Source organism: Cylas formicarius, unplaced genomic scaffold (genome assembly GCF_029955315.1).
Source record: "Cylas formicarius isolate icCylForm1 unplaced genomic scaffold, icCylForm1.1 PGA_scaffold_12__32_contigs__length_19106922, whole genome shotgun sequence".
NCBI lineage: Eukaryota > Metazoa > Arthropoda > Insecta > Coleoptera > Brentidae > Cylas > Cylas formicarius.
The window spans coordinates 12915257-12941337 of record NW_026844225.1 but is presented as its reverse complement, the minus strand read 5'-3'; the positions used below and the strand labels follow the sequence as shown (position 1 = coordinate 12941337).

Genomic DNA, 26081 nt, shown 5'->3' with positions numbered 1-26081 from the left:
CTGACGAATGTTTTTCTAGGGTTGCTGCAGATTACCGGTCCTTATTTATCATCGCCTGTAGCTATTTTTGAATCGCTTTTGCTTACGCCTCTGTCGTAAATATACAGAGCGCTTAAAAATAATTTAATTATTATCTTATGGTACTGCCGAGGACATTGTCCGGTCAATCAGTTTCAATAAAAATCGTGGAAAGATAGATAAATAAAATATAGCAATAAGAGCTGGCATAATAAAAAGCCGAAATTTAAATTTCAATTTACATATTTAAAAATATGAATATCTTCAAACGTACTAAACACAAAATTATAAAATGTCAATAAAAAAAATATCAAAGGATCCGGCACTTTAATCAAACATTTTTATTCATGGCACGAACTATTTGGTACGACTAGTTTGATCGCCAGAGGGCGCCAAAAATCCAATGCGGCGTCACTATTTGCGACAAAAAACTTCCATCTAATCAAATTTATATAAAAATTCTGAAAAGAAAAATATGGATGAATTGAAAGTAATTTTCTTAAGAAAAATTAAAAAGGTATTGTGAAATAAAGCACCAGCAACTCTTAGCCATAGAATAAGCTAAATAATTCCTTCATAATATATATATATATATATATATATATATATATATATATATATATATATATATATATATATATATATATATATATATATATATATATATATATATATATAATAATAATAAAGATAAAATAATAAAGATGTTTATTTGAATTATAAACAATATAAAAATAACAAATTATCATTTTGACAAAAAGGCCACCAGGATTAGTATAATAATATTTCATTCCATTTGGCAGTAGTTTTGGTTAGTTTTGGTAAATTATTTAAACATGAAAAAGAGCATTTAAAAATTTCCTTTGAATGCATTGGCGGAGTAAGCGTTATGTATTTCAAGCGATATCTTATTTTATTAAAACTATATGGCGCAGATTTTCAACTTAGTATTTTTGGCGTACAGAGCTGCAGAATGAAGAAACATTCTACTTTTGAAATTTAGTCAATTAACTTTTTGAAGCATGTGACTAATTCTGTCGAATTTTCGAATCCTAAAAAACAACCTCAGACACGAATATGAATTCGGTGTTTATCAAAATTGTGAAAACAGGGACCGTAAACAGCATATCAAGACGATTTTTGGTTAGTCCTGCATGCCTAAATTTTTATGTGAATAAAATAAACAAAGTTTTTACATACACGGCGTTTTTATATTTTTTCTGTGACTAAGAGAAAGCCAGATATTCCAGAAAACTTCTTAACACCTTAAAAGTTGTCTCTTTTGAACATTTTCCAAAACTAGAGGTAGCAGAAAGTTGGTCTTAGCAAGAAACCTCTTTTAATTGAGTAATACGACACAAACCAATTCCATTCTTCTAGCTTCTCATACAAAATTCCTTAAAAAAAAATTATGTATTGTGGTTGAATTTACGAACTTTATAGTTAAAAATAATTAAAATAAAAAGGCGTTTTTGGGAATTTCGAAACTATTGTCATTACGAAAAAAGTTGTTTTTACGGCCAGATTTGGTTCGGACACCCCGTAAAAATAACTCATCCAAAGTTTGAATTACTTCTGGAAAAATTCCCTTCCACTCCAAAGACCACGCGAAACTAGTTTCTAAAATTTCATTTTGTACGAAATTCGGAAACATGTCGAAAACAAAAATTACCCACCATGTTTCGACGCATTGATAAAAATAACTATATAATATTATTGCCGGTTTCAACATGTTTGCAAACTTCGAAGTCATGTTAATTAAAACTTTTGATAATGAAACGGAGCGAAATGGCCAAAAGTTGAAAAATTCTCGTCTAAAACGAACAGAATTGATTTCTAAGGCAACGGTTTTTTTCTGAAAATTAGGAGCGGAAACTATATATTTGCCTAAATTAATTCTTAATAAAAAGTTGAAAATCCGACTTGGAAATTTTTAACGACTCTTTTCTGAAACGAAATGTACTTAAAATGCATTTAAAAACTTTAAGCCGTTTTTATTTGCCTGCCTTCATTATTTGCTACAGTTTTTGAAACGATATTTAGTTCATTTTGGAAAACCTCTAAACGCCAAAGGGAGAACAAGTCACGAGTAAAAAAAACGACGTTTCCATCAATTTTAATTCCACGCGAGTGAGTAATTGAAACACTTAAAACGTCAATGCAATTAAAAAGAACAAAAGAGGCAATAGATACGTATTGGGCCAAGTAATTCTCTTCCATTACGTTTTTGGGGGGCAAATCACACACATAGAGTTAATTGAAACTGAAAAGGAATTAAATGGTTTTGAAATTTCAAAACTAATTCGACTAGATAGATGCGCGAATGCAATTAGCAAAAAATTTGAGAAATACAGTAGGACCCCAATTATCCGTGCTCCGCGGGACGAGTTTAGTGTAACTGAAATGCCCGGATAATCCGAACATTCATCGAAAAAGTCACTTTAGTTTGTATTGACATTTTTCGATCTTTTTTAACCACCTAGCGTAATCTGCGTAATATCGAAATATCTGGTCTAGTAGAACGCAGGTTCTTCAGTCTCTCGGAGCTACTCTTTAAATCAATATTTCATTTTCTTCGTCTTGGCACTTATTTTCGGATAAATTGGGTTATAACATACCGGGGCTGATTCAAAACTCATAATTTTAACCTGGTTCTTTATTGGTACCACCGAGTCCACCTTTCAACTTCTGTTTCATCAATTTCTTTGCATCAGTGCTGTCAATCCTGTTATGGTCGTTTCTTTATCGCCAGATTCCACGATGCTGTCATCTTCCGCTAGCGTCGTTATTTTGTAAAAAAACTCTTTTAAAAGTCATTTTTTGATCGTGTTCAACAACAAGTTCTTTATAAGTTCTTTTCGATAGAAGCTTTTTATTGCTTCAATAACACATTGATCCATCAGCTGAGTAATGGAAGCAAGATACGGTTGGATAAAACTAACAAAGAAGTTTTTTCGTCCTATCTTAAGGTTGCCTCATTGAGATGAGAACGGGGAATGAACTTTTTATGGAACGAAAATAAGTTATCTAAATGGCTTGCTGGTTTTAACAGTAAACTGGATGATTGTACGGTTGGAGCTCTATGTCAATACAAATGCAAAAATACAATTTTAATATGTAATGGCAAATCATGGTACGGATAATCCCCAGCCCGAATAATCGAGGTCCTACTGTAAACCAAAAGTATTATCGGAGGCAGAATATTGATTAAAAGAGAATTGCTTTCTTTAATATCCTGAGTAGACCGATACGGGAAAAGCAAAATTACCAATGTTATGTCTTATGGCTTCCATCAAACCAACAATATTGACGTAAAACCGCTTATACATTATTAACCGATATCGAATGGCCACTACAAAAAATATACCTACGTTTTTTTTAGTTCAATAGCGTCTCTACCTACTTGCAATTAAATCCTAACGAAACTTTTACAACATACGAAAATAAAATTGTAGTATCATTCTTATTCAATTATCTCAAAATCGAATTTCGATTTGAAAAAAAAAAAGCCAACAAAAGCATGACCGATAAATAAAATTTTATTTATAGAATCATTTGTAAATATCTGAAACGCGTAAAATTTTTATTTGTTCTTGTTATTTGTATGATGTGGGTTAACCACACGTACAGGTTTCATGACGTCCCCAATCGATAGCTCTGAAAACTTAATACGGAATATTAATCTTTTAATTGTTTAGACGTCCCTAGTATCCCTGGTTTAAAATTCCCCCCTCCACCCAATTATTTATATGTGTCTACTTTAACGTAGGTTTTATTCAACTGGAGCTTATTTATAACGAAAACGGATGAAAAAATAAACCGTACGCTATCGGAAATTGCTGGGAGAAGGAAGCGACCAATTTAAAATGCAAAGCCCTTTACGTAATAATCAATCAAACTGCCTCGCTGAAAAGTTTTTACTATGATAACCGAATAAAAAATTCGCTAACTATACAGGGTGTCAATTAAGTATGTGGCTCGACTTTGAATAGCGATTCTTTGGTAAATTTTAAGACAAAAAGCTCACAAAGCTTTTGAGAGACGTGGCAGTTATATTTTTTATTTGTTAGTTGAGATATAGGTGCGAAATGCGTGTAGATAATTGCAGTGACTATAAATTAAATAAAAATATGTAAAAGTAATAATTGTATCTGCGCAAACTGGTAGAAAAAAAAAGAATGAAAGTAAAAATAATGGTAAAATTTTATCACTTCACTTATTATTTAATGTCCACAATTTCGTAAATGGCTCATTACTTTATTTTACGTCAAATTTGGAATCATACTAAAATTAAATTCGAATTTGGAATGTTTAAACAACCACAACTACCAAATTGAATTTAAATACCAAATACAGCTATATACTCAATTAACCATGGGGTGATTTATCACTCTATGATTTATGGTTATTAAAAGTACTGAGAAATTTTTAAAATATAATTAATATAAATAATGGAGTAATACGAGATATTATTATAGAAATACTTTCATTGTTGGGGCACATTTTGAACTGATATTTCTGAAATATAGGTTATTACTAATTATGGTTTTGATGAATTTGATGAATGTATTTTGGAGCCCGGTTGATGTATTCGCATTTGACGAATGTATTCGATATCTATTTCGATCGCATTGCAATTATGTTACTGGAAAACAAACAACCAGTGAAATGATTACATCTTTTACACGAAATTCCATTTTACATTTACGGTATGTCTTTTTTCGACCGAATGAGTGTATCCCAGGTATACAATTGGCGATCAAATCGAATTCGGCTCCGAGGGTATATTTTATTTGCAAAACATACTACATCTTTTGGGGAAATTGAATTTTCACTCTCAATGGTAGGAAATATAAGATAAGAAAAATGTTACCTTGGTTTCTTTTTTTCAAAGCGCAAAAGTGTGACGGACCGAGAACAAGAAGACGTATTGTGCGTTTCTCCGACTGCTATGTTCGATCTTATTCCTCCGTGACATATCTAAATTTGTTCGTCACAAATTCGCACAGGAAATGTATTATACAAAGCGGTTCATTAAAAACTGTTTATATATTATCTGCACTTTTTTTTTGTTTGTTCATATTAAACAATACGTTGAATAGAGGGCAAAGTTTTTCCCTATCGTAATATTCATTCAACTTCAACCCTACTTACTCTACCGCATCGATCCAAAAGGATAACATTCAAAACGAAAAAAAAAACTTACGGAAATGATGATTATAAGAGTGCCGTTAAAAAGAAAGTAGAAAACCGTTTCTTCCACTCAATGCACGTAAACTGCTCGGCAAGTAGGTACGTAAAAAATTTGGGAGGAGCCAAAACAATGGGATAAAATCGTTTTTGCCTACTTAAAATAAAAAATTCCGTATCTCAGGTAGAGAAATTTGATTTAAGTATTTTAGGTTACGTACGTTACGAAACACACTCCGGTAATATCCAAACGGCCAAATCCACAAAGACCGTATCCCAATTATTATTCCAGTCACTTAAAATTACTCTAAACATAGCTGCGAAGTCTCAAGTTAGTTGTTTCTCAAAATACTCTTAACTCTAACCCCTAATAGTTGGTTAGCGAACGTCACTTTTAATTGCTTCGACGTGTGTGGGTGTACGGGGCTTGAGGAGTTTAACTTCCAACAAATTTAGCAAGTATCTGCGACGACCGTACAAATACAATAATTATAAATGTTTCTTCATATTGTAAAATAAATATATATTCGATGACTCACCTAACGATTTGGCCGTTGCCTCCGATATAACAACGAACGAAATGAGCAGCAGTAGCAGACCAGGCCGAAATTTACCATGCCAGGCCATGTCAGTCACCCTGAAACCAATCAAAATAAACCACATTACCAAAATGATTCAAGAGGTTTTTTTTAATGATCCAGCGACGCAACAAAAAAAAAACACATTAAATTAAGTAAACTTTCTCAAATTTACCAAAACCACCCCTATAGTTTTGCAAATTTGGAAGTCACTGAATAGTGCTCACTGATTTAGCACATTACAGTAATGAGTATAATTTTTGTGCCAGTATAGAAAGAAAACGTTGTATATTTATAACAAAATAGTACCTAGTTTTTGGGTAGATATAGAGATAGAAAGCTTGAATCCTGTTTCGAGTAACATTCAAGCTCTCGAAGTTAATGAAAAATTGGTGTCCAGTTAAGAAAGGGACAAATAGAACGAAAGAACCCAATTTGCTTTAGTGGGGGAGTATTAATGTTTAAAGTATATTCTCGCTGCCATGCCAAAATATTCAAAAAAAATTAGAACAAACTCCATTCTCTTACACTTCTACGCCAATTCGACATCGAAATAAAAATGATATCACATAATTCCATGTAATAACTGTGACGTCTTCGAAAAGTAAAAAAGCCTCCATCAAATCAGTATTCCCATAGGTTAAATATACGTCGTGAGGAGGGGTTACAAAAAAACTCCTATTAAATCGGACAATCCATTTTGAACAACGCTTCAAAGCTCCACAAAATAAATTTCCGCTTCTATCGATATCGTCGTGGTATAAGTGCACAAAATAGCGTTATTGAAATCTAATTTTATTTAAATAACATTTTGTCATCAGTCATAGGTTACGGGATACCGATAAAATTATCTTGTTTATGTGGAACTTATCGTAGTTTTTATGAACCGTTTGTGCGCGCCTGGAACCGTTATTAGCCAAAAAGAACGAACGGAAAGGGATTTTAGAAATTCTTTTCGATGGAGAGCGTCCTAGTTATTGGTTTAGGGAAGGAAGCGTTCCATTTTCCCTCCACAAAGGGAAAGCCTCGCACAGCGTTCCGATGGCGTTTAACACAAATTTGATCGCGTGTTTCGTTCGTATTAATCAAATTTATAAAATGCCCTTTTTTTGCTATACTTTATTCCGCTTATCGGTGGCGCTGCCAGCAGTCACAGAATCAAGGACTGTAATGCCACCAAAAAATATTTCGCAAGGCGAAACGTCGTCCAAGTTTACTAATTAGCTGATAACATGATCAAATATTTGCTGAAACCGTGTGTAGGTTTCAAAATTCCCGAGAATTGGGTAACGCATGAAAAACACAATAATTCCTGGTTTTCCATGACGATTTATACACCTAAAAAGAAAATCTCGAATTTTACAACAAATAATTATATTTCTAAACTTTCGAGTTTTTAGCACTTTCCATTACTAAAATCATATTTAACTACAAACAATTGATATTTCATAGGTTTCATTTGCATTTTTTGGAGTATTCACTAATGACATTTTTTTCCAGAATATCATCCTCCTTTTGTGTGTTGCATTCAACAATAACAATTTGCATTTTTAAGGTTATAAGATATAAGGCATAAAAAAAAGTTCATAGAAATATTTTCTCTGCATTATTTTCTATTTGTCTATAATTGTAACTTTTTTATAGACAGCAAATTAAGAATTATCGTCGAAATGTGTTAAACAATGAAATGAAAAAAAAAAGTTAATTAAACATGAAAAAAAAAAAAGAAACAAACTTTTCAAATTTTACTTAATTTATAATCACTCTTTGCCACTGTTTGACCACTGCACAGCCTAAAAAGTATTTTGTGTATATGTAAATGTGTATATCTTTGTAGAATCCGTAAGATCTGAAACCGGTGAAATCATTGTGAAATAAGTGAAATCTGCGAAATCATATGTTTTTGTGAAATCTGGTGTACTGTAAAAATGTAATTGCGCAAAGTAAATTTATATTTTATTTAATATAATAAGTAATACGTAAAAGAAACTGAAGAATAATTTACGTATTTTTGTTAAATAATCCAATATTTAAATTGCGATGTTGTAATATTTTTAGATGCATGACAAAAAAAAATGTTTTACATGCTTGATATACACACCGTTTATTTTTTCTCATTTCTAGAGAGCTACTTTTCTGTTTTAATTATGCTTATAAAATATTAAATAGAATATTTTCAATGTTTTATCATTTGAATTCATATTTACGTTATCGAGTAACATAAAAAAAGATAACATGTTCTAAATAGTTTTATTAATACATTTTTAGTACATATAATGGATACGATGTTTGAGTTCATATAATACCTATAAAAAATTCGTTTAAAAAAATAGATCATTTTTAAGTCAGTTGTTTCTATGATAATTTGTTTGTCTTTTTTTCCTTAAATCCGTCTCAATGTATAAAATTGGAAAATGAAATATTAAAAGAATTTTAAATTAACTTACACCATGAAATTATCACATGATATCAATTTCACAAAATCCTACTGTAAATGCTTATATTAATGTAAAATTAAAATGCCGTTTTACAGAAAAAATATTCAAAAATCAGTAGTTTTATGAAACACAAGTTCAATTTTTATATTTCTAAAAACGACGCAACTATAATACAAATGAATCTCAACGACAAATTAGGGATGCATCATTGATTTGGACCGTACCAATATTTAAACTTCTGACGAAATTAGATGCTGTTACGCTCTAATACTTAAATCTTGATTTACGATCAGATGGTGACATTTGTCAAATAACTTTCACCACTAAAACAGTTGAAAAAAAATGCAATAATCAAAATACAGTTGAATCGCAATGTTATGGAAACTAGCCTTATGGTTTTAACTGATTATTATTATTATTATTATTATTATTAACCGATTTTATCAGTTTAAAAGAAAAATAAATACCTAAATGTTATTGCTGCTGTTTTTTGCTGTCATTAATTTAACCGTTAAATATCAAAATTTGCATAAATATTTGTGTTAATTTTAATGTTTTGATTTTGTTATTGAAATTTTCAAAGAAACTATTTCCTATAAAACTTTAAATTATTATATTATTATAAAAGTTGTGAGTATATGTTTCAAAATCGTTTCGATATTTCAAAAATTAAAAAAAGTAGGTAGATCGGTCGATGATAAAAAATTTAGCAAAAAACTTTTAGGGGCGACAACGTTTGTGACTTTACCGATCGGGCAGAAAAGAAAAAAAGGCGATTAAAGTTCCAACTCTTTTGCCGAACTTTGACTGGGGTGGGGTGGTAGATTGGTGCAACAGAATCGTTGTACTTCGGAACAATTTTGAAGGAATTTCCTTTAATGTGTAATTTAGGAAATTAAAAAAAAACTTCCTACCGCCCGTGCATTGTAATAGATATATTAAACCGCGCCGCCATTGTTATATTTCCGCTAAAATAGAAGTAAAAAGAAACTTTAAAATGGTTAATTATGTCCATTAAGCAAATGGTTCACCAATTCGTAAGGTAAAAACGCAATTAAAATATTTTTCTATTGTCTGCCTCTATGTTAATAATCCCTTATACAGCATTACAATAACTCCGAGCTTCAATATTAATTGGTATACTCGTTTAAATTGCCATAATTAGCCTTATTTGCGAAAGTCAAAAAATGAAGGCGAGGTCCGCTGTTCATTTTATCAGCCGACCATAAAGCGAAGGAATATATATTACGTTTTAAGCTAGATGGGGCCGGCTTGGCATAAAAGTGTCGATATTTTTGATTGTTCGATTCACTAAAACGGGAATAGCTTTCCATCTGGACCATCGATGTTAAATAGTTCCGTAAACTTTCAGCGAAGAACGTTCGGGAAAAATAGAACGAATTCTGGTCTTGTAACGCGAATTTAAATAACCAAATTGGTTTGGGCTTTGCGGAAAACATTTTGGATCCCGCAGGAATATTATCCCTAATGTTTGCTATAAAATAAAATGTTTCCTTTCGAAATCTTGACCCGAAACGTATTTGTCTTTAAAATGGACATTTTTATCGTTAAAGAATCGCAGACACTACACGCGGGTGTTTTTTTGTATGACATGATGTTTTCGTATTTTTCAAACCCCAGAACGCAAAATATATAATGGGTGTTTTTTTTCGATGTATAGAACTTTAAGTTGGCATTACTGTTCAATATGGCGAACGATTTAACAGCTGTCAAGTGATTTATTCTCAGTTTGGTTTGGCAATTCATCATGAATAGACTCACGCCTGAACAACGCTTGCAAATAATGCAATTTTATTTCGAAAATAATGGTTCTGTGCGGAATACGTATCGCGCACTACGTCCATTTTATCGTCGACAAAATCGTCCATCAGAGCAGTTAATTCGATTAACCATAGAACGTGTTCGCACCACGTTTACTCTTATTGATAACTCGCATCCCCAGAGACGCCGTTCGGTGCGTACAGAAGAAGCTATTGCTATTGAGTCCATCCGCCATCGAACACAGGAATTGGATCTGTGTCCATCCACTCTTTGGAAGATTTTGCGGAAGGATCTTGGTTTACGTGTTTACAAAATCCAACTCGTGCAAGAATTGAAGCCAAACGATCATCAAGTAAGGCGTAGATTCGTCGAATGGGGCCAAAACGAGATTGCCGTTGTTCCCGATTTTCATAAGGGAGTTTTGTTTAGCGATGAAGCGCATTTCTGGTTGAATGGCTACAACAACAAACAAAACTAAAACTGCCGCATTTGGAGCGAAGCTAATCCTCAAGTGTATGTCGAAACACCGTTAATCCAGAAAAACTGACTGGTGCGCTTTATGGGCTGATGGAATCATTGGTCCGTACTTCTTCAAAAACGATGATGGCCAGAACGTTACAGTCAATGGTGATCGGTATAGAGCTATGATTACTAACTCTTTCATTCCTGAATTGAATAAGCATGATGTCCAGAAGATGTGGTTTAAACAAGACGGCGCAACATGTCACACAGCTCGTGCCACAATCCATTTATTGAAAGACACGTTTGGTGACCGCCTAATTTCACGTTTTGGACCTGTGAATTGACCTCCAAGATCTTGTGATTTAACACCGCTAGACTACTTTCTGTGGGGCTATGTAAAGTCATTGGTCTATACGGATAAGGCACAAACGCTTGACCATTTGGAAGACAACATTCGCCGTGTTATTGTCGATACACGGCCGCAAATGTTGGAAAAAGTCATCGAAAATTGGACGTCCAGATTGGACTACATCCGCGCCAGCCGTGGCGTTCATATGCCAGAAATCATATTTAAAATGTAATGCCACAAGATTATCTTTCGGATAAATAAAATTCATGTCAATCGAATAATCCACCGTTGTTGTATTGCAACTTAAAGTTCTATGCATCGAAAAAAAAACACCCCTTACAACGCGTTTTGCGATTGGCGCAGATCGATAGTGCAACGAAGGCAAAAAATAAAGAAAATTACGTTCCTGAATTTTATTTGGCACGTAAAATCTCGCGTTTTGTTATCTGATTGGTCGGAATTTATATAATCTCGTAATAAACACAATAAAACGTTGTCCTTAGTCACATGGTTTCGTGTCAAAGCTAAATTAAAACTTCCCGAGATTATGTATTTCATCGCCTGTGGTGCAGCTTGACAACATTCGCATTTTTAATTTTTCAATTTTTTTAATTAAAATAATTGGTTCGGAAATTACCCCTTATTTAAATACTCCGTGGCTATTGAAAAAAAGAAGCGAAACTCTAAAGAAAATGAAGATGGAAACACTTAAAGCTGTGCCCAATTAGTCACACGTAAAAAACATCGCATGACAGTGTGCAATTTGTCTTAAAAACTTTACAGAATATCCCTTCGAAGTAATGAGCCTCTGCTACATATATATCCCGTCTAAAAATTCTTTGTTGATAGGTAGTCGGGCTTCACCCCACCCGCTGACGTATTTCGCTTTGACCTAGAAGGTAAGGTACATACCTACTCGGTGATAGTTGTAAAAACTTTTTACCTGCAACCTTATAACACTATATTATATTGTTTATTGTATTTAACATTTTAATGGAGAGGTTGAAAGGAAAGCAATGCCGAACAATGTCGTTGGTACCATAATTTTCTGTCGTCAGATGCAATAATAAAAAACCTTTTTGTTTGGACCTCATGCCGCGCATGGGCGGTTATTTTCATATTTTGCAAAGGGGAATCGAATTCCTTTAAAATAATACCGGCCAGAAGTTTTCTGGCAAAGCTTTCGCTTGAGTAAATAAATATTACGAGAATTTGTCTTTAGAAACGCTAACGCTGGCTTATGCAAATAAATATTATACAAATGTTGCCTCTAACAAGCGATATCGAATAAGTTAAGTTCGTTGTGCTGTTGGTGCAAAAACAATATCTTGTTTAAGGGTCATAACCCTTTCATACTCGTATTGCCCCGGACAGGGCGTCCATAATTGCATTATAGCGTCAGAATATATTACACCTGATGAAAATGGCGGCTATACGCCCCAACAAGCTGGGGTTATTATTTTTATATTATCGGCCGTAATCTAAGCTACCTCAAAAATAATAAAGCTCGCCTCAAGGGAAGTAAGAAAATAATCCCAAAAGCGTTACATTTTTCTAAAACCAAGTGATTTCCCTAACCAACTATTCTCAATAGTTGGTGGATTTCGCACAACTGGGTGTTAGAAAGGAACAGCGTTTAAAATCAAGAGGACTTATCTTCAGAGCGGATTAACCAGGTAATAGCCCCTTTGAAGACCCCTAAAATATTCACAGCTAAAGAAAATTTCAAACTTCCCAAGCCCGCACAGTTATTATAGGATAATATTTTTGAATTCTTGGAATGGATTATTTTGGCACTTGGTTATGGTGCATAATCACAACTTTGAAATCAGACCTGTCTACTTTGATGAAATGTATGTATTTAAAATTTAGGTAAGTATTAAAGTTGGATCTCCTGCTAATCATTTTTTTAAATAAAGTCTCTTCATAGATATAAGAAAGTGACTAACAGATACGAATTAAGGAAAGACCCGGGCAAGCTGTAAGAATGAAATATGGTCCGTACTTTGCTTAGAATTTAATTATTTGAGATTTTGATAGGAAAGATACTAAATAATATTTATTTATTTATATATGTATTTATGTTTAAATTAAAATAAAATTACAAATTATTTTTATAACCTACTTAAATTACTTAAAATTATTCACATAATATATCAGTATCACTATCGCTATCATCGCCTGTTCTAATTATTATTTGTTCTATATTATTTGCAATAGGGATATACGATTGCTCTGCCTTTTCTATATGTTTAACAGAATTTGCCCAACTTTGTGGAGGGATGTTAAAAACTTCGGTGTCTATAAGTTTGAAGACATTGGAGTTAAAACTGGGAAAAATGTTGTTACGACGAATGGCAGATTTCAGTTGATGCCAAACATGTTCGATGGGATTAAGTATACAGTGGTAAGATGGAAGCCTTAAAACTGTATGCCCTAAATTTTTGGCATTATCACGGATGTATTCCTTTTGTAGGTTCAAGCTTTATAGAACCTCAATTAATTGCTTTTTGATATAATCTTCGTGAAAATAAATGTCGTTATTATACATACATACATACGTACATTTTTGATTGTTGCTTTTGTGTCACATGAGGAAGGGGGTTTAGTCAACTACCTACTGTGATAACTTGCATTGTCCATTACAATGACGCTATTAGGAGGAATGTTTGGAACTAGTTTGTTTTTAAACCAACTTTCAAATAAATCAGCGGTGGTGTCTTCATGGTAATCCAGAGAAGAATCTTTAATATTTTTCGTAGACAGAGAAATCAGAGTTGGAATCCAACCATCTTTAGAGCCAGCATGCAAAATAGTTATTCTTTTTTTACCTCTTTTTGATGGCGCGTTTGTTTTACACTTATCAGTTGAGTCAACCCAACCCTTTTCCGGGGTATCATAAGAGTCGAACCAAGTTTCATCCAAGTAAAATAATTGGCCTTTGTGGTTCTCTGTAAATCCTATTTTTTTCTAGATGTTCCAGTCGCCATTTCTGAATTCTACAAGATTCCATTAAAACTTGCCTTTTGTCATTTTTTTAAAATCTAAAACCCATGTGTTCAATACACTTCCATAAGGAGGTTCTGTCACATTTAAGACCGGTTTCATCTTTTTCAAGCCTCCTAATTAAGATATCTAATGTAGGCACGCTTTGTTCCTCGTATAACTGGTAAATTTTACGCAGTATTATATCCTGATCACTTTCATCTACACTCGAGAAAATGTCAGCATCGCTTCTTTTTTCCTGGCTGAAATGGGATTACTCACAATTTTCCATACAGTTGATGTTGGAATTTTCGCCAATGTGGCCGTTTCTTCTAAAGATGCTTGCTGGCTGGCACCACGTTCAATGAGAGTCAAATAAACATTGTTTATAACTTCATTAGTCTCAATAGAATAGTGTTTTCTATTTAGGCGCGAGCATCTCCTGAGATACATTAGACTTGCACATATTTTGCATAATTCGCACACGATTCAACACACGCTGTATTACACACGAAATAAGAATGATTGCAAATAAACTTAAATTAAGTAGTATACCAAGCCAAAGAATATTAAACACAGGTAGGAATAAAATTATTTTCTATTAGGGACCACAATTTTACCTGAATTTAAATTCCGAAACTTTAGGTAATAATATTAATGCATTGTATGTTAATGACCACCCTTGGATCATCCCATTCTAAAACAATTGGTCACTTTCTTATATCTATGAACAGACCATAAGTAAGTAAAATTTTTAGGTTTTGCATGAAACTATATAAAGTTTAGGGCGTTAAATATAACGAATATATATATATATATATATATATATATATATATATATATATATATATATATATATATATATATATATATATATATATATATATATATATATATATATATATATATTCGTTATATTTAACGCCCTAAACTTTATATAGTTTCATGCAAAACCTAAAAATTTTACTTACTTATGGTCTGTTATATATATATATATATATATATATATATATATATATATATATATATATATATATATATATATATATATATATATATATATATATGATGACACTATATTCCGGGATATCATCCGTTCGCTCGTTGAACTCCGACTGGAATCCTGCAGACGTTTCGCCAAAATCTCACTTGGCATCTTCAATGCTCGCGCTCCGAAAACACTTCGAAGTGTTTTCGGAGCGCGAGCATTGAAGATGCCAAGTGAGATTTTGGCGAAACGTCTGCAGGATTCCAGTCGGATGCAAGATTTGCAGGATTCCAGTCGGAGTTCAACGAGCGAACGGATGATATCCCGGAATATAGTGTCATCACATTTTTCCATCCGTGAATCAATACGTGAGAATATATATATATATATATATATATATATATATATATATATATATATATATATATGATGACACTATATTCCGGGATATCATCCGTTCGCTCGTTGAACTCCCACTGGAATCCTGCATCCGACTGGAATCCTGCAGTGTTCGAAGTGTTTTCGGAGCGCGAGCATTGAAGATGCCAAGTGAGATTTTGGCGAAACGTCTGCAGGATTCCAGTCGGATGCAGGATTTGCAGGATTCCAGTCGGAGTTCAACGAGCGAACGGATGATATCCCGGAATATAGTGTCATCACATTTTTCCATCCGTGAATCAATACGTGAGAATATATATATATATATATATATATATATATATATATATATATATATATATATATATATATATATATATATATATATATATATATATATATATATATATATATATATATATATATATATATATATATATATATATATATATATATATATATATATATATATATATATATATATATATATATATATATATATATATATATAGAATACTATCAAACAACTTTTGCAACCTTTACCAAAGGCAGTAAGATTTACGAAATACCTACAATTACAAACCACCTCCATCTACGATAAATGGAGAATATTTCTCGCGAAATATATTATTACAAGTGTAATAAGAATAGGAAAAGCAGAAATGTTGGAATTAAAATAAGGTATTTTAACCCACAGTTGTGTTTAATATATCACGACTAATCCTTGAAATAAAAGTAATAATCGCTTAAATATGATATTATAAACATAATAATTGCAAATTACCAAGAGCTTTTTTCACCTACACGTTTGTTGATTTAGTAAAAAGTACTAAAAAAATTAATGAAGGCTGTAGCAAATCTTAGTTAATTATTCTCGCAAGTTTCGTATCCCCAAAACGAAGTTATGGGCGGTAGTTCATAGTTAATTTCGGGATGTATATTAAGTTTGAAATATTTTCTAAAAAATCTTAGTTCCTTTGTTGTCGCAACATAAAGAGTAAAATTTTCGAGTTTTAACAAGTTAATAAAACGTTCTACGGAGCACCGGGAAGGATCGACAATTAAAAATGGGGAAGTACGGTAAATCAAGCGTTACGCCTGAAATTTATTTAAACAACTTAAAGAATCGGCAACGCTGGGTATGCATTCTACGCAGTGCTCGCAAAATATTTCAAATTATTTCTCCTATATATGAAACCTATAAATTATAAAAGCTCGACGCACTTTTCTGTCGTCCCATTTAATTTTCTGCCGGTTCAATAGAAAATACACGTTGCTAACTTTGAAATTACTTCACACGGAAATTTGCATTTGAAAAGGCCGAACTATTTTATCCAAACAAAACGGTATATAAACGTAAGCAGCGGACGCAGCGTAAATTATTGCAGTAAAACATACCCGAGCTGTTTACCGTGTGTAAATCATATTTTAACATAAAAAAAAAAAAGTGAACTGCCTAAAATTCATTTTAAATTTTTATAAACGTATGGGCAGCGGGACTCAAAAGCTTTTGCCAAAAAAAAAACACGATAAACACAAATTTCTTTTTTCATGTTTATTGTTTAAAAAATAACGACGTTGTTAATAAATTTACGTTATTTAATTCGATCAAATTGTTATACCGGTCGCGCCCAAATTTAAGTGTTCTATTAAGTAATTTTATGACGCAATGAAAAACGAAACGAATATAAACAAAACACATTCCGATTGATTTTTATTTTTATAGAGCAATAACTGTTAAATTAATTCGGTAGTAAACTCAATGACTAGTTTAGAGTTAGAACGTTTCAGCATTTGAACTGTTTCTGTATAAATCGATTTCTAGACTTGAATTTGTAGGATATGGGATTATTTTATTAACTTTATTAAGGGCAAAAAAATGCAAACCGTCAACGTAAGAACATACTCGTAAAAATTACCTGAAATGCGAAATTAAATTTCAAAGTGTGAAATAAAAATACCGACTTGAATATATAAAAACTAGAAGCATATGAAACAGAATCGATAGATGTGAGATGCAGCGTTATTCCCCGATCACTAACTCATTTGAGTTTAGAACAATTACTAATTTCATATCAATCGATTATAAAGTGGGTTTAATTAATTTGATAACGACTGCTAGCAAACTTTGATTAAAGAGGAAGAATAATAATAATAATATATTTATTTAAATATAAGTTCCTAAAAGTTTATTTAATTATCGGTTTATTTTGAAATTAGTAATATCTTTTCGATCATTTACAGAATTTTTTTATAAATCATTTCTTATATACCGACTTGAATATATAAAAACAGAATCGATAGATGTGGGATGTAACTTTATTCCCTGATCACTTACTTACTCGTTTGAGTTTAGAACAATTATTAATTTCATATCAATCGATTACAAAGTGGAAGTAATTAATTTGATAACTGCTGGCAAACTTTGATTAAAGTGGAAGAACAGGGACTGCTAATGGAAATTCTCCTTTATTGTTGCACAAATTAGGGCCTACTTCGCATTAAAAGGGCTGGTATTTCCAAATTCTTCTTAGGACAACGTCACAGCGATCCGTCGGATTTTTGAAAGGCGTCATTTAGGGTAACCACTGCCATTATTTCATCTTAAAATTAAATTTTAACAAAACGTGGTCGATTGAAAAATGTGTATTCCAAACTATATAGTTGCGAATGCAATTCTATTTTGATAAAACTCCTGTTCAGCCTATCATTAAAATCACCAACAAAATCAGCATCAAATCTCTTTTATTTGACCGCAAAAATAAGTCGCCCGTTAGTAGTAAAATGATCTGAAACTTGAAAAACGCAACCGCAACAAAAATGAATAGAGAAACTTACTCTTATTAACATAATAATCCATCGCCAAGGAATAACATACGTTCACTTTCCACAACACTCGGATTGATCGAGACACCGATAAGCAAGCATGGCATGTGTACAAAGGTAGAAAACAACATTCGAGCAGAAAAAGGATCAAACAAAAATGGCTACAGAATCATTAGGAATGTTTTTTGAACGAGAGAACAGCCGAAATATGTAGTTAAAACGCTCGTACTCAGACACGATCGTAGGCAGGACTGCTTTGAAACGGAGCTTTGAACAAGGAACGCGAAAGCACGCGGCGGTGCCGTTGTTGCCGCATTTTTCGTGGCTTTTAAGGATTCCGTTAGACTTGTAATGAAACGTGTTACCGATTCGTTTGCTGTTAGATTTTTCATTGCAACTTCATTATCGGCTTGCGAGTCGACTTTTACGCCATTTATATGCGCTATTTTCATTTATACAAGGCGTCTGACAAGACGTAGTCCCAACTAAATTGGTGATAAAGGAGGTCATTACTAACCAAAAGCGCATTTTATTTTTTGGTTGATACCAATAATCGATATATTTGGCACTTGTACTTTTCTGAATTAAAGAAAGCATTAACGGCATCTACAATTTTATATAATTTGTACCGTGCGTTCAATTTTTTGTTTTTAGAGATACCAAGGTAAACAAAAAAACAAAATGTAGGGTTAGTAGAGAAGTTTTTTTGCAAGTGACGTTATAAAACAAAACACTACCAATTTTCCCATCATATATTTTAATAATAGGACATTTTTATATAATTTCAAGGAGTGCCGTCAATTAAATACAAATTAAAGTAGAACAAAAACACAAAACAAAAAATAGAACAAAACACAAAAAATACCTATTCTAAATACTGCTGTATGTGGCCACCATTTTCCTGAACACACTTCTAATATACTCTAATTGTATGACGTCTTGCATTTAGTAACGTTTCCGGATTGTCCTTTGCCGAAGTTCCACGACATTATTACAAAGAATTCTGTGCACTTCATTTTTTATGTGTCGCCAAAAGAGAAAATCCATTAAAGTTATGTCCGGGCTATTGGCTGGCCAATAACCCAAAATATGACACCACAGCATACATTAATTGATTGGTGGCCCTGGGTTTTTAACTCGTTTATTTATCTAGGATTATTTAAAGACCAATATCGCGTAGTTTGTCTATTCCAACCCTTTCTTGTAGTGAATGAACTTTCATCAGTCCAAAAAATTATATTATTATTAGTATTATACTCTTTCAAAACTGAGTGGTTCGATACCCGAGAAATACCTCTTCATATACTGCTACTAATATGTCTGCCTTATTGTCTTCATTTAAAAGATTACGATTCCGGCATACCTTTTTAGCATTTAATACGTTACCGTGTTCTGCAAATTTCTTTGCCAGCCTTGGAAATATCTGTTTTGGAGGAGCTCGGCGCTCTGGAAGCTGCGGTTGCACTTTTATTATTCAGAAAGTATATTTCAAACATATCACTCCTTTCACGGATGCTAAATTCGAGAGAGACACTTTTAACAAGAATGACTTGACAATAATCCACGTTGTTTACTAATATGTCAAACATAAACATATTTTTATTTGTCAGTCAGGGCACTCTTTGAAATTTCCTATTTTTGCCGATTTGTCATAAACGAAGGGACTGAAATATAAAGTGTGTTACATAATTGTAATCGGAGTAAGATATTTTATTAAACACATACATAATATACAGAGTGTTCCATTTAAAAAATATGATGTAGATTTATATGTCAGAAAATTGATAGGGTTTTGTTTTATATGCCACTTGGAAAAAAACTTGGCTACTAATCCCTACATTTGGTTTTTTTTTTGTTCTAAAAACCAAAAAGTTACAGCCAATTAAAATTTCATCAAGATGAATTGTACGCACGGTACATTCCCTTTCCAAGCTTGAAAGGTTGTTATAATTTTTTATATTTAAAACTAGCACATACTAGCAAATACTCTGAGTAAGATCATTAGCAACTCCAAACAGTTATTAGCTTTTAATCACTCAAATTCAAATTTTAAAATTTAATCTCAATCACTACTAAAATAATTAACTACAACTTTTAAGAAAAAGATCACCTAGAAATTGAAGAGGCAAGATATTTGGCCTATCTCAACTTCTCAAAAGACATTTACCACTGTTTAATATTTTACGATCTCTAAACGGGTATCGTTAAATAATTCCTTGTAAAATAAACACCTCGAACTATACTACTTGGAGATCGATTTGTTTATTTTTATTTGCCTTATGGCACAATACGTCAAGGATATTCGGCCGGTTCATAACTTTGTGTCAATAAGAAGTGCCAACAAATAAAATTTTACAATATTAAATGATGATCTCACACCTTCTTCATTAAAAATCACGGCCATTAAACGTTCTTTTCAGTTAATTTACTCAATTCATTAAAATTCGCTTTGCCCCGAACTTTGGCGTTAACATTAGAAAAGCGCCGAAATATATCATCTCTCGAAATTAGTTTTAATACACAAAAGTCCCCCAGCTTATTTAATAGAATTGGTAGCGCATATTGATGAGGGTTCTCCGAACACAAACTTTGTCCTAACGTTTGTTGAAAAATTCAGGACCTTCGCATGGTACAACGCCTACGTAAAAACATGTCGGATAGCGATAATCGAATAAAAACATTGTTTTTTTTTCTGAGCAATTAAATTATTGCCATTTTCTTTCATTCATCATTTCCCGAAAATATCGACGCACCCACAACGGGCGTCTGTCACCTGTCGAATTAAAAACCTTACGAGGGAATATTCCCTTTTGATGGAATTCCGACATATTCTGCGTTAACGAGTTTTTTAGTTAAAAGAAACAATATTTTCAAGATCTATATTTTATTTTAATAACTCTTGAAGTAACACCGTGTTTTATGAATTTTTTTTTTGATAAATGCTTCAAAAATTTTATTATTTTTTTATTTCATTGTAATGAAGTAAAGTCGTGCCTCAGTGTTTAAAATTACAATCATAGTTACATTCCGGCAATTGTTTTATTTACTTAATCTTAGAATAATTAATACCTCAATTATCTGCCCATTTCGAAAATTTTAATAATTTATAATTATTATTATAACAGTTTTAACCTTAAAATACGTCATAATGTCGGACTTGTTCTTGGGTGAAGGTTCTTTCGATCAAAATAAGGATCTTCATCAAGAATCTAAAATACATACAAATATTAAGTAAATTGAATATTTTATATAAATAATATATATTTTGAATGAATTTAGACAGCACAAATATGAAATAATTGTTATTAACATTATGACTTTGAAGTTATGTTAAATATAAGTTGCTAAGAGTTTATTTAATTACTGGTTTATTTTCAACACGATTGGATTATTTTCAAATTACTAATATCTTTTTGATCATTTGCAGATTTTTTTTAAAAATCATTTCTTGTAATGCTCATTGTTGATAATTACTATCTCGTGCTAAAATTTTAGTTTCTTTAAAATTAAATTCATGGTTTGTAAAGTTTTTAGGTTTCTACGTAAATATTTGTTTAAAAAATATTTAATTTATTTCATATTTTTATGTATTTTAGATTCCTGATAAAGATCCGAATTGCGATCGAAAAATTGAATAAAATTTAAAAAAAAACTATTATTGAACAACCTTCACTCAAGAACAACTCTAACATTATATATTATTATACATAATTATTATTCTTATAAACTACCCATAGTAATACCGCAGTAAAATTATTTTTATTCTACAAACTCGTCTTTCTATTGTATGAAAATTAGTGTGATCCTAATTTAGGTATGATTAGAGGTGTTTGGTCTTAAAATCTGAAATACAGAATTTATCGGAAACTATCATCATATCAATTTATTAGAACTTAACGATATAACCTGTTATTCCTGTCGCACATTAAGAAACTAGGTATAGATAACTTTTTATTTTGTTCTAAGTCTAGATATGTTTTTATAAAATGTAGCACATTTATCAAAGCAATCAAGTAAAAATTTTCGTTATTATTATTTTATTATTGTTGATGGTAATAAAAAAGTTATAACGGAATATGATATCTAAAGTAGCGAACTTATAATGCACGATCAATGTCTAAAAAACCGGACTCTAAAGAAAATCTAACACGTGCATGGGAAATTATTTTTTAATGCTCCTTGTCACTGAGCATAAAATAGGAATCATGTTTGTTTTTAATATTCTCAACTAATTAATTTTTTAAAAGCGACGGCCTTCACGCTCGTAAATCCATACTTCATATCGAACGGGATGTAGATACAATTTTTATAAGATGGTGAAATAAATTATATTGAAATCCGGCGTTGTTACAGGTGTGATTTGTTACTCCGCTGTAAATGGTGATCTTTTCTATAATCACACACCAGCTTCGCTTAAGCGTGGTTTCTAAGCATATTCAATACCACGTTAGCGGCTTATCAGCGACAAAAAACCGTCTACCCTGAAAGCTAATTCAGAAAATTATCGCCAGATAAAAACTACGTATTTGAATAAATCTGGGTAGGATGTGGGTGTCGTTGTATGTATATATACTATTCGTCTCACAAAAACTGGAAGCCGCTAGGAGAAACGGGCCCGAAATATACCAGAGCGTCAAAAAAGTTAATTTTCCTAATGCAAAAGCCATTTGTTTCTGCCTGATACAATGTGGATAATATGGTTGGCATTTATTGGTTTAAATTATCAAACGTATTATACTGCTCGGGTGTTTAGATATCGCTTAAATAGATCTACGAGCGGCCACGCAATATGTTCTTAACGTTCTCACCTTAAAATTAGTAATTATACGTATGCCACAACACAGTAGACAACCTTCTAGTAATGAGACAAGAAAAATTTAATCGATTACTATTGAGGCCATAATATTAATCTAAAAAATATCATCAGGTGCCGTTTCTAAAAACGTATCGTTATCACTTCCTCAAGTTATTATTCACTACGTGGTGAATTTCGGAACTTACGAACTTCACGAAAATATAATCTTAACTTTCAAGCGCTGACAATGCGAAATGTCTAATAAAAAAGTTTTCAAAGAAATGTTATTTCCTTAATATCATATTTTCCGCAGAAAATGACAAAAATAAAAGGATCCCCGCAAAGCCCTCAAATCTTCCTCGAGGTCAACGCGATAGTAGGAACAGAAAAAATAATAACCGCTTTTCCGGCATTATATAGCCCTCAGCCAGAAATGTAACACGCGGAATATTCTAATTTTAATTAAATTTGTTACATGTCATAAAATACAAACGGACTTTTTATAGTTACGTTTTTCCGCGGAATATTTAAATTTCATCTGCGGATGTTTACAACGCCGGAAAAACGATTTTAAGGTAATTTTTTCTCTCATTTTTAGAATAAAATAAAAATTATGCCGGGTAGAGCAAATTAAGTATGGAAACTTCACGGGGATTTTTCAGTTTGCCCGCTCTTGTTTAACGAGCCATCTCACCGGGTTAAAATTAATACCGGATAGTGGTCTGGAATATTTTTACGTACTTAGTTCATTTTCGCGCCCACCGTTTGTTATCGATGAGTACTGAAACACGAAGGACAATAAAATTGAAAACGCAATTTAAAAGCGTAATTTTATTCTCTTCAAACAGAAATTTTAAAACTCGGAACAAACATTTCATCATCAACAAACTTCATCAATTCTACTAAATTAAATCCTTATAACAGTTAAATAACTAATTTTTGATGGTTGTTTTCACACAAAAATGTCCAAAAATATGTAAACAGCAGTTCTTTAAAATCAGATTCTACTTAATTCGAAATTTTTGTTTTTGTTACCTGCATATTATTGATATTTTGTCTGCAAAATTATTATCTTATATGTAGACCTACGAAAAGAATTATTATATAACCTTATTTACTAATAAAATAATAAAATAAAGCAAATAAGTATCAGGACTAGCTTTGGTTTATCATCGTAATTAAATACGAACAATAAAAAAAAGTTTTTTTTAAATGATTTTTGCAGAATTTTGAATAAGATTCTAATATCTCTACGCAATAGCACTAAAATTGTTAGAAAAAAATTAGTCTGGTAAACTGAAAAGTGAAGACCAGTGAAGAGAACTTTTTTTTACAATGTTAATCTACTACGTTGTCAAACACCAATATTATAAATATTAATCATAATAACCTGCAAAAAATGTTGAGATACCATAGTAATAACAAATATATAAATAAATAATCATTTCAGGCCGGTCCATTGCTCATTTAGTTTGAGAATGTATGAACGATTTTAGTCGGTTACTTACGGTATGCAACTTTTTTCTAATCTGTGATAATTTAAAGTTGCCCCTTTTTACACAAAGGTCCAAAAATACGTAAACCTATCAATTAGAAAGTTGCTCCGTTTTATTGACATTTTGCTGACAAATTTGATTCAATGCATCTGACAACTACGTATAGAATATTTTTTTAATATATAATAATATATAACCTTAGTTATACTCAAAACGAAGGTCATATTCACAATTAAAACTTAAAAAATTTTTGAAATATATTAAATAACAAAATAAAGCATATAAGAATACGTACTAGCTTTGGTTTATTAGGGAAACATACTCCGATATCGAATAAGAACAATTTAATAGAAAAAAAAGTTTAATAGACAAATAATAAACAAAGTAAACCAAATTTTGAATGATAGGATTGCCAGAAAAAAATAACGTAAATCTGGTAGACTGGCAGTGCTTAAACTTAATTAAAATTTTAATATACTCCGTTGTTCAAACCGTAATATCAATATTAATCATAATATCCTGCAAAAACATTCATATTACAGGAGTAATAACAAATACATAAATAAATAATAATTTCAAGCCAGTGCGGCCAGTGACTTATCAATGAGGTAGTAGCAGAACCAATTTGAACTATAAATATAGCCCAACCGTGATAGGACAAGAAATAGATTTATTTTTCCGTTACGCCGAATTTAATTACGCTCCTAATAAAATGACAATACGGTAAAATAATCAATCTCCAGGGTTGAAACGTAAAATCGATTTTTTAAAATAAATATCAAACCCCAAATATAACGTGACAGTTTCATTAAAATAAATGAATTTGTTTCTTTATTTTACCGCTTATACAAAAACGCGGAAATAATTTATAAAGAAATTACTCGATTGCGACGCCAATCGCAATAAGACGACTGGAAATTAGATTCGGTCAATTTAGCAAAACAAATAAATATATTGAATGGTGGCGACGAAAAGCAAACTTAATACGGCATTTCTAATCCCTTTATTGTAAACATATTCTGGTCACATAATCCCGGTAACGCGAATAATTCACGCTGAGCTGTCCAACCCCCTGATTGACATTTTTCCCAAAACGCCACTGGAACAGAAATTGTTTAGTATAATAACTAGAGATCATGTGGTGTTAGTCATACACGTGTCTCGCTATCCTCTAGAAGTATTGTTATCAAATGCGCTCTCTCCCTCGGGGGGGTGAAAACAGGCAGCAGAAGCGATATAATATGTTTATTAACTGTTTTCCATTCCGCTTTCGTTGCTCTCACCCCTCGATGGGAAATAATTATTTTTAAGCTCTCCGCCCACAAAAGAGAACACATATACAGGGAAGATGATGCGCTTTCCTTTTGAGTTTTCCGTTGCCCGGGTATTATCATATTAATCATACATTTTTCCTGATGCAGAAAAATATGCTTCACTGAATAGGTATGTATATATCCTAACGAAGCCGGCAACAATCGGGACACCGTGTAAGGTAATTCAGTTCCGATACCAGAAAACTTTAATGGTTATGCGTCTCAAAAATCCAATTTATCTCGTTTATTCTATAACAGATCGATTTTTTTGTTAGAGCGGTTAATGCAGATAATAATATTCCTGTATGCAAAGGGGTCTCTATTCAATGAAGCTTTCCGCATCCATTATGGCGGAAGTTCGTTGAAGGTGCACTGCTAAAAAGCTACCAACCGCAGAAAATTTATTTTTCTATTTTTCCAGAAAAAACTGCGCCATCATCTTATATAATTTTATTACAGGCCATATATCATCTCCGTTCGACA

The 26081-nt window shown here is 32.0% G+C and overlaps 1 protein-coding gene across 7 annotated transcripts in view; it reads right to left on the bottom strand.

The window, feature by feature from the left end:
* LOC132695834 (latrophilin Cirl) overlaps window positions 1-26081 on the bottom strand; it is a 129573-nt gene that overhangs the window by 59315 nt on the left and 44177 nt on the right. For 6 of the 7 annotated variants that reach the window (XR_009617893.1, XM_060660346.1, XM_060660347.1 and 3 more), the window contains exon 4: window positions 5748-5845. Coding sequence is in view for 6 of the 7 variants with exons in the window: in XM_060660346.1 (XP_060516329.1) it covers window positions 5748-5835 (88 nt within the window). In the remaining variant the exon portion in view is untranslated. Of the gene's footprint in view, window positions 1-5747; window positions 5846-18006; window positions 18233-26081 lie in introns of those variants that run through there. The other variant, XM_060660345.1, reaches the window with a different exon arrangement.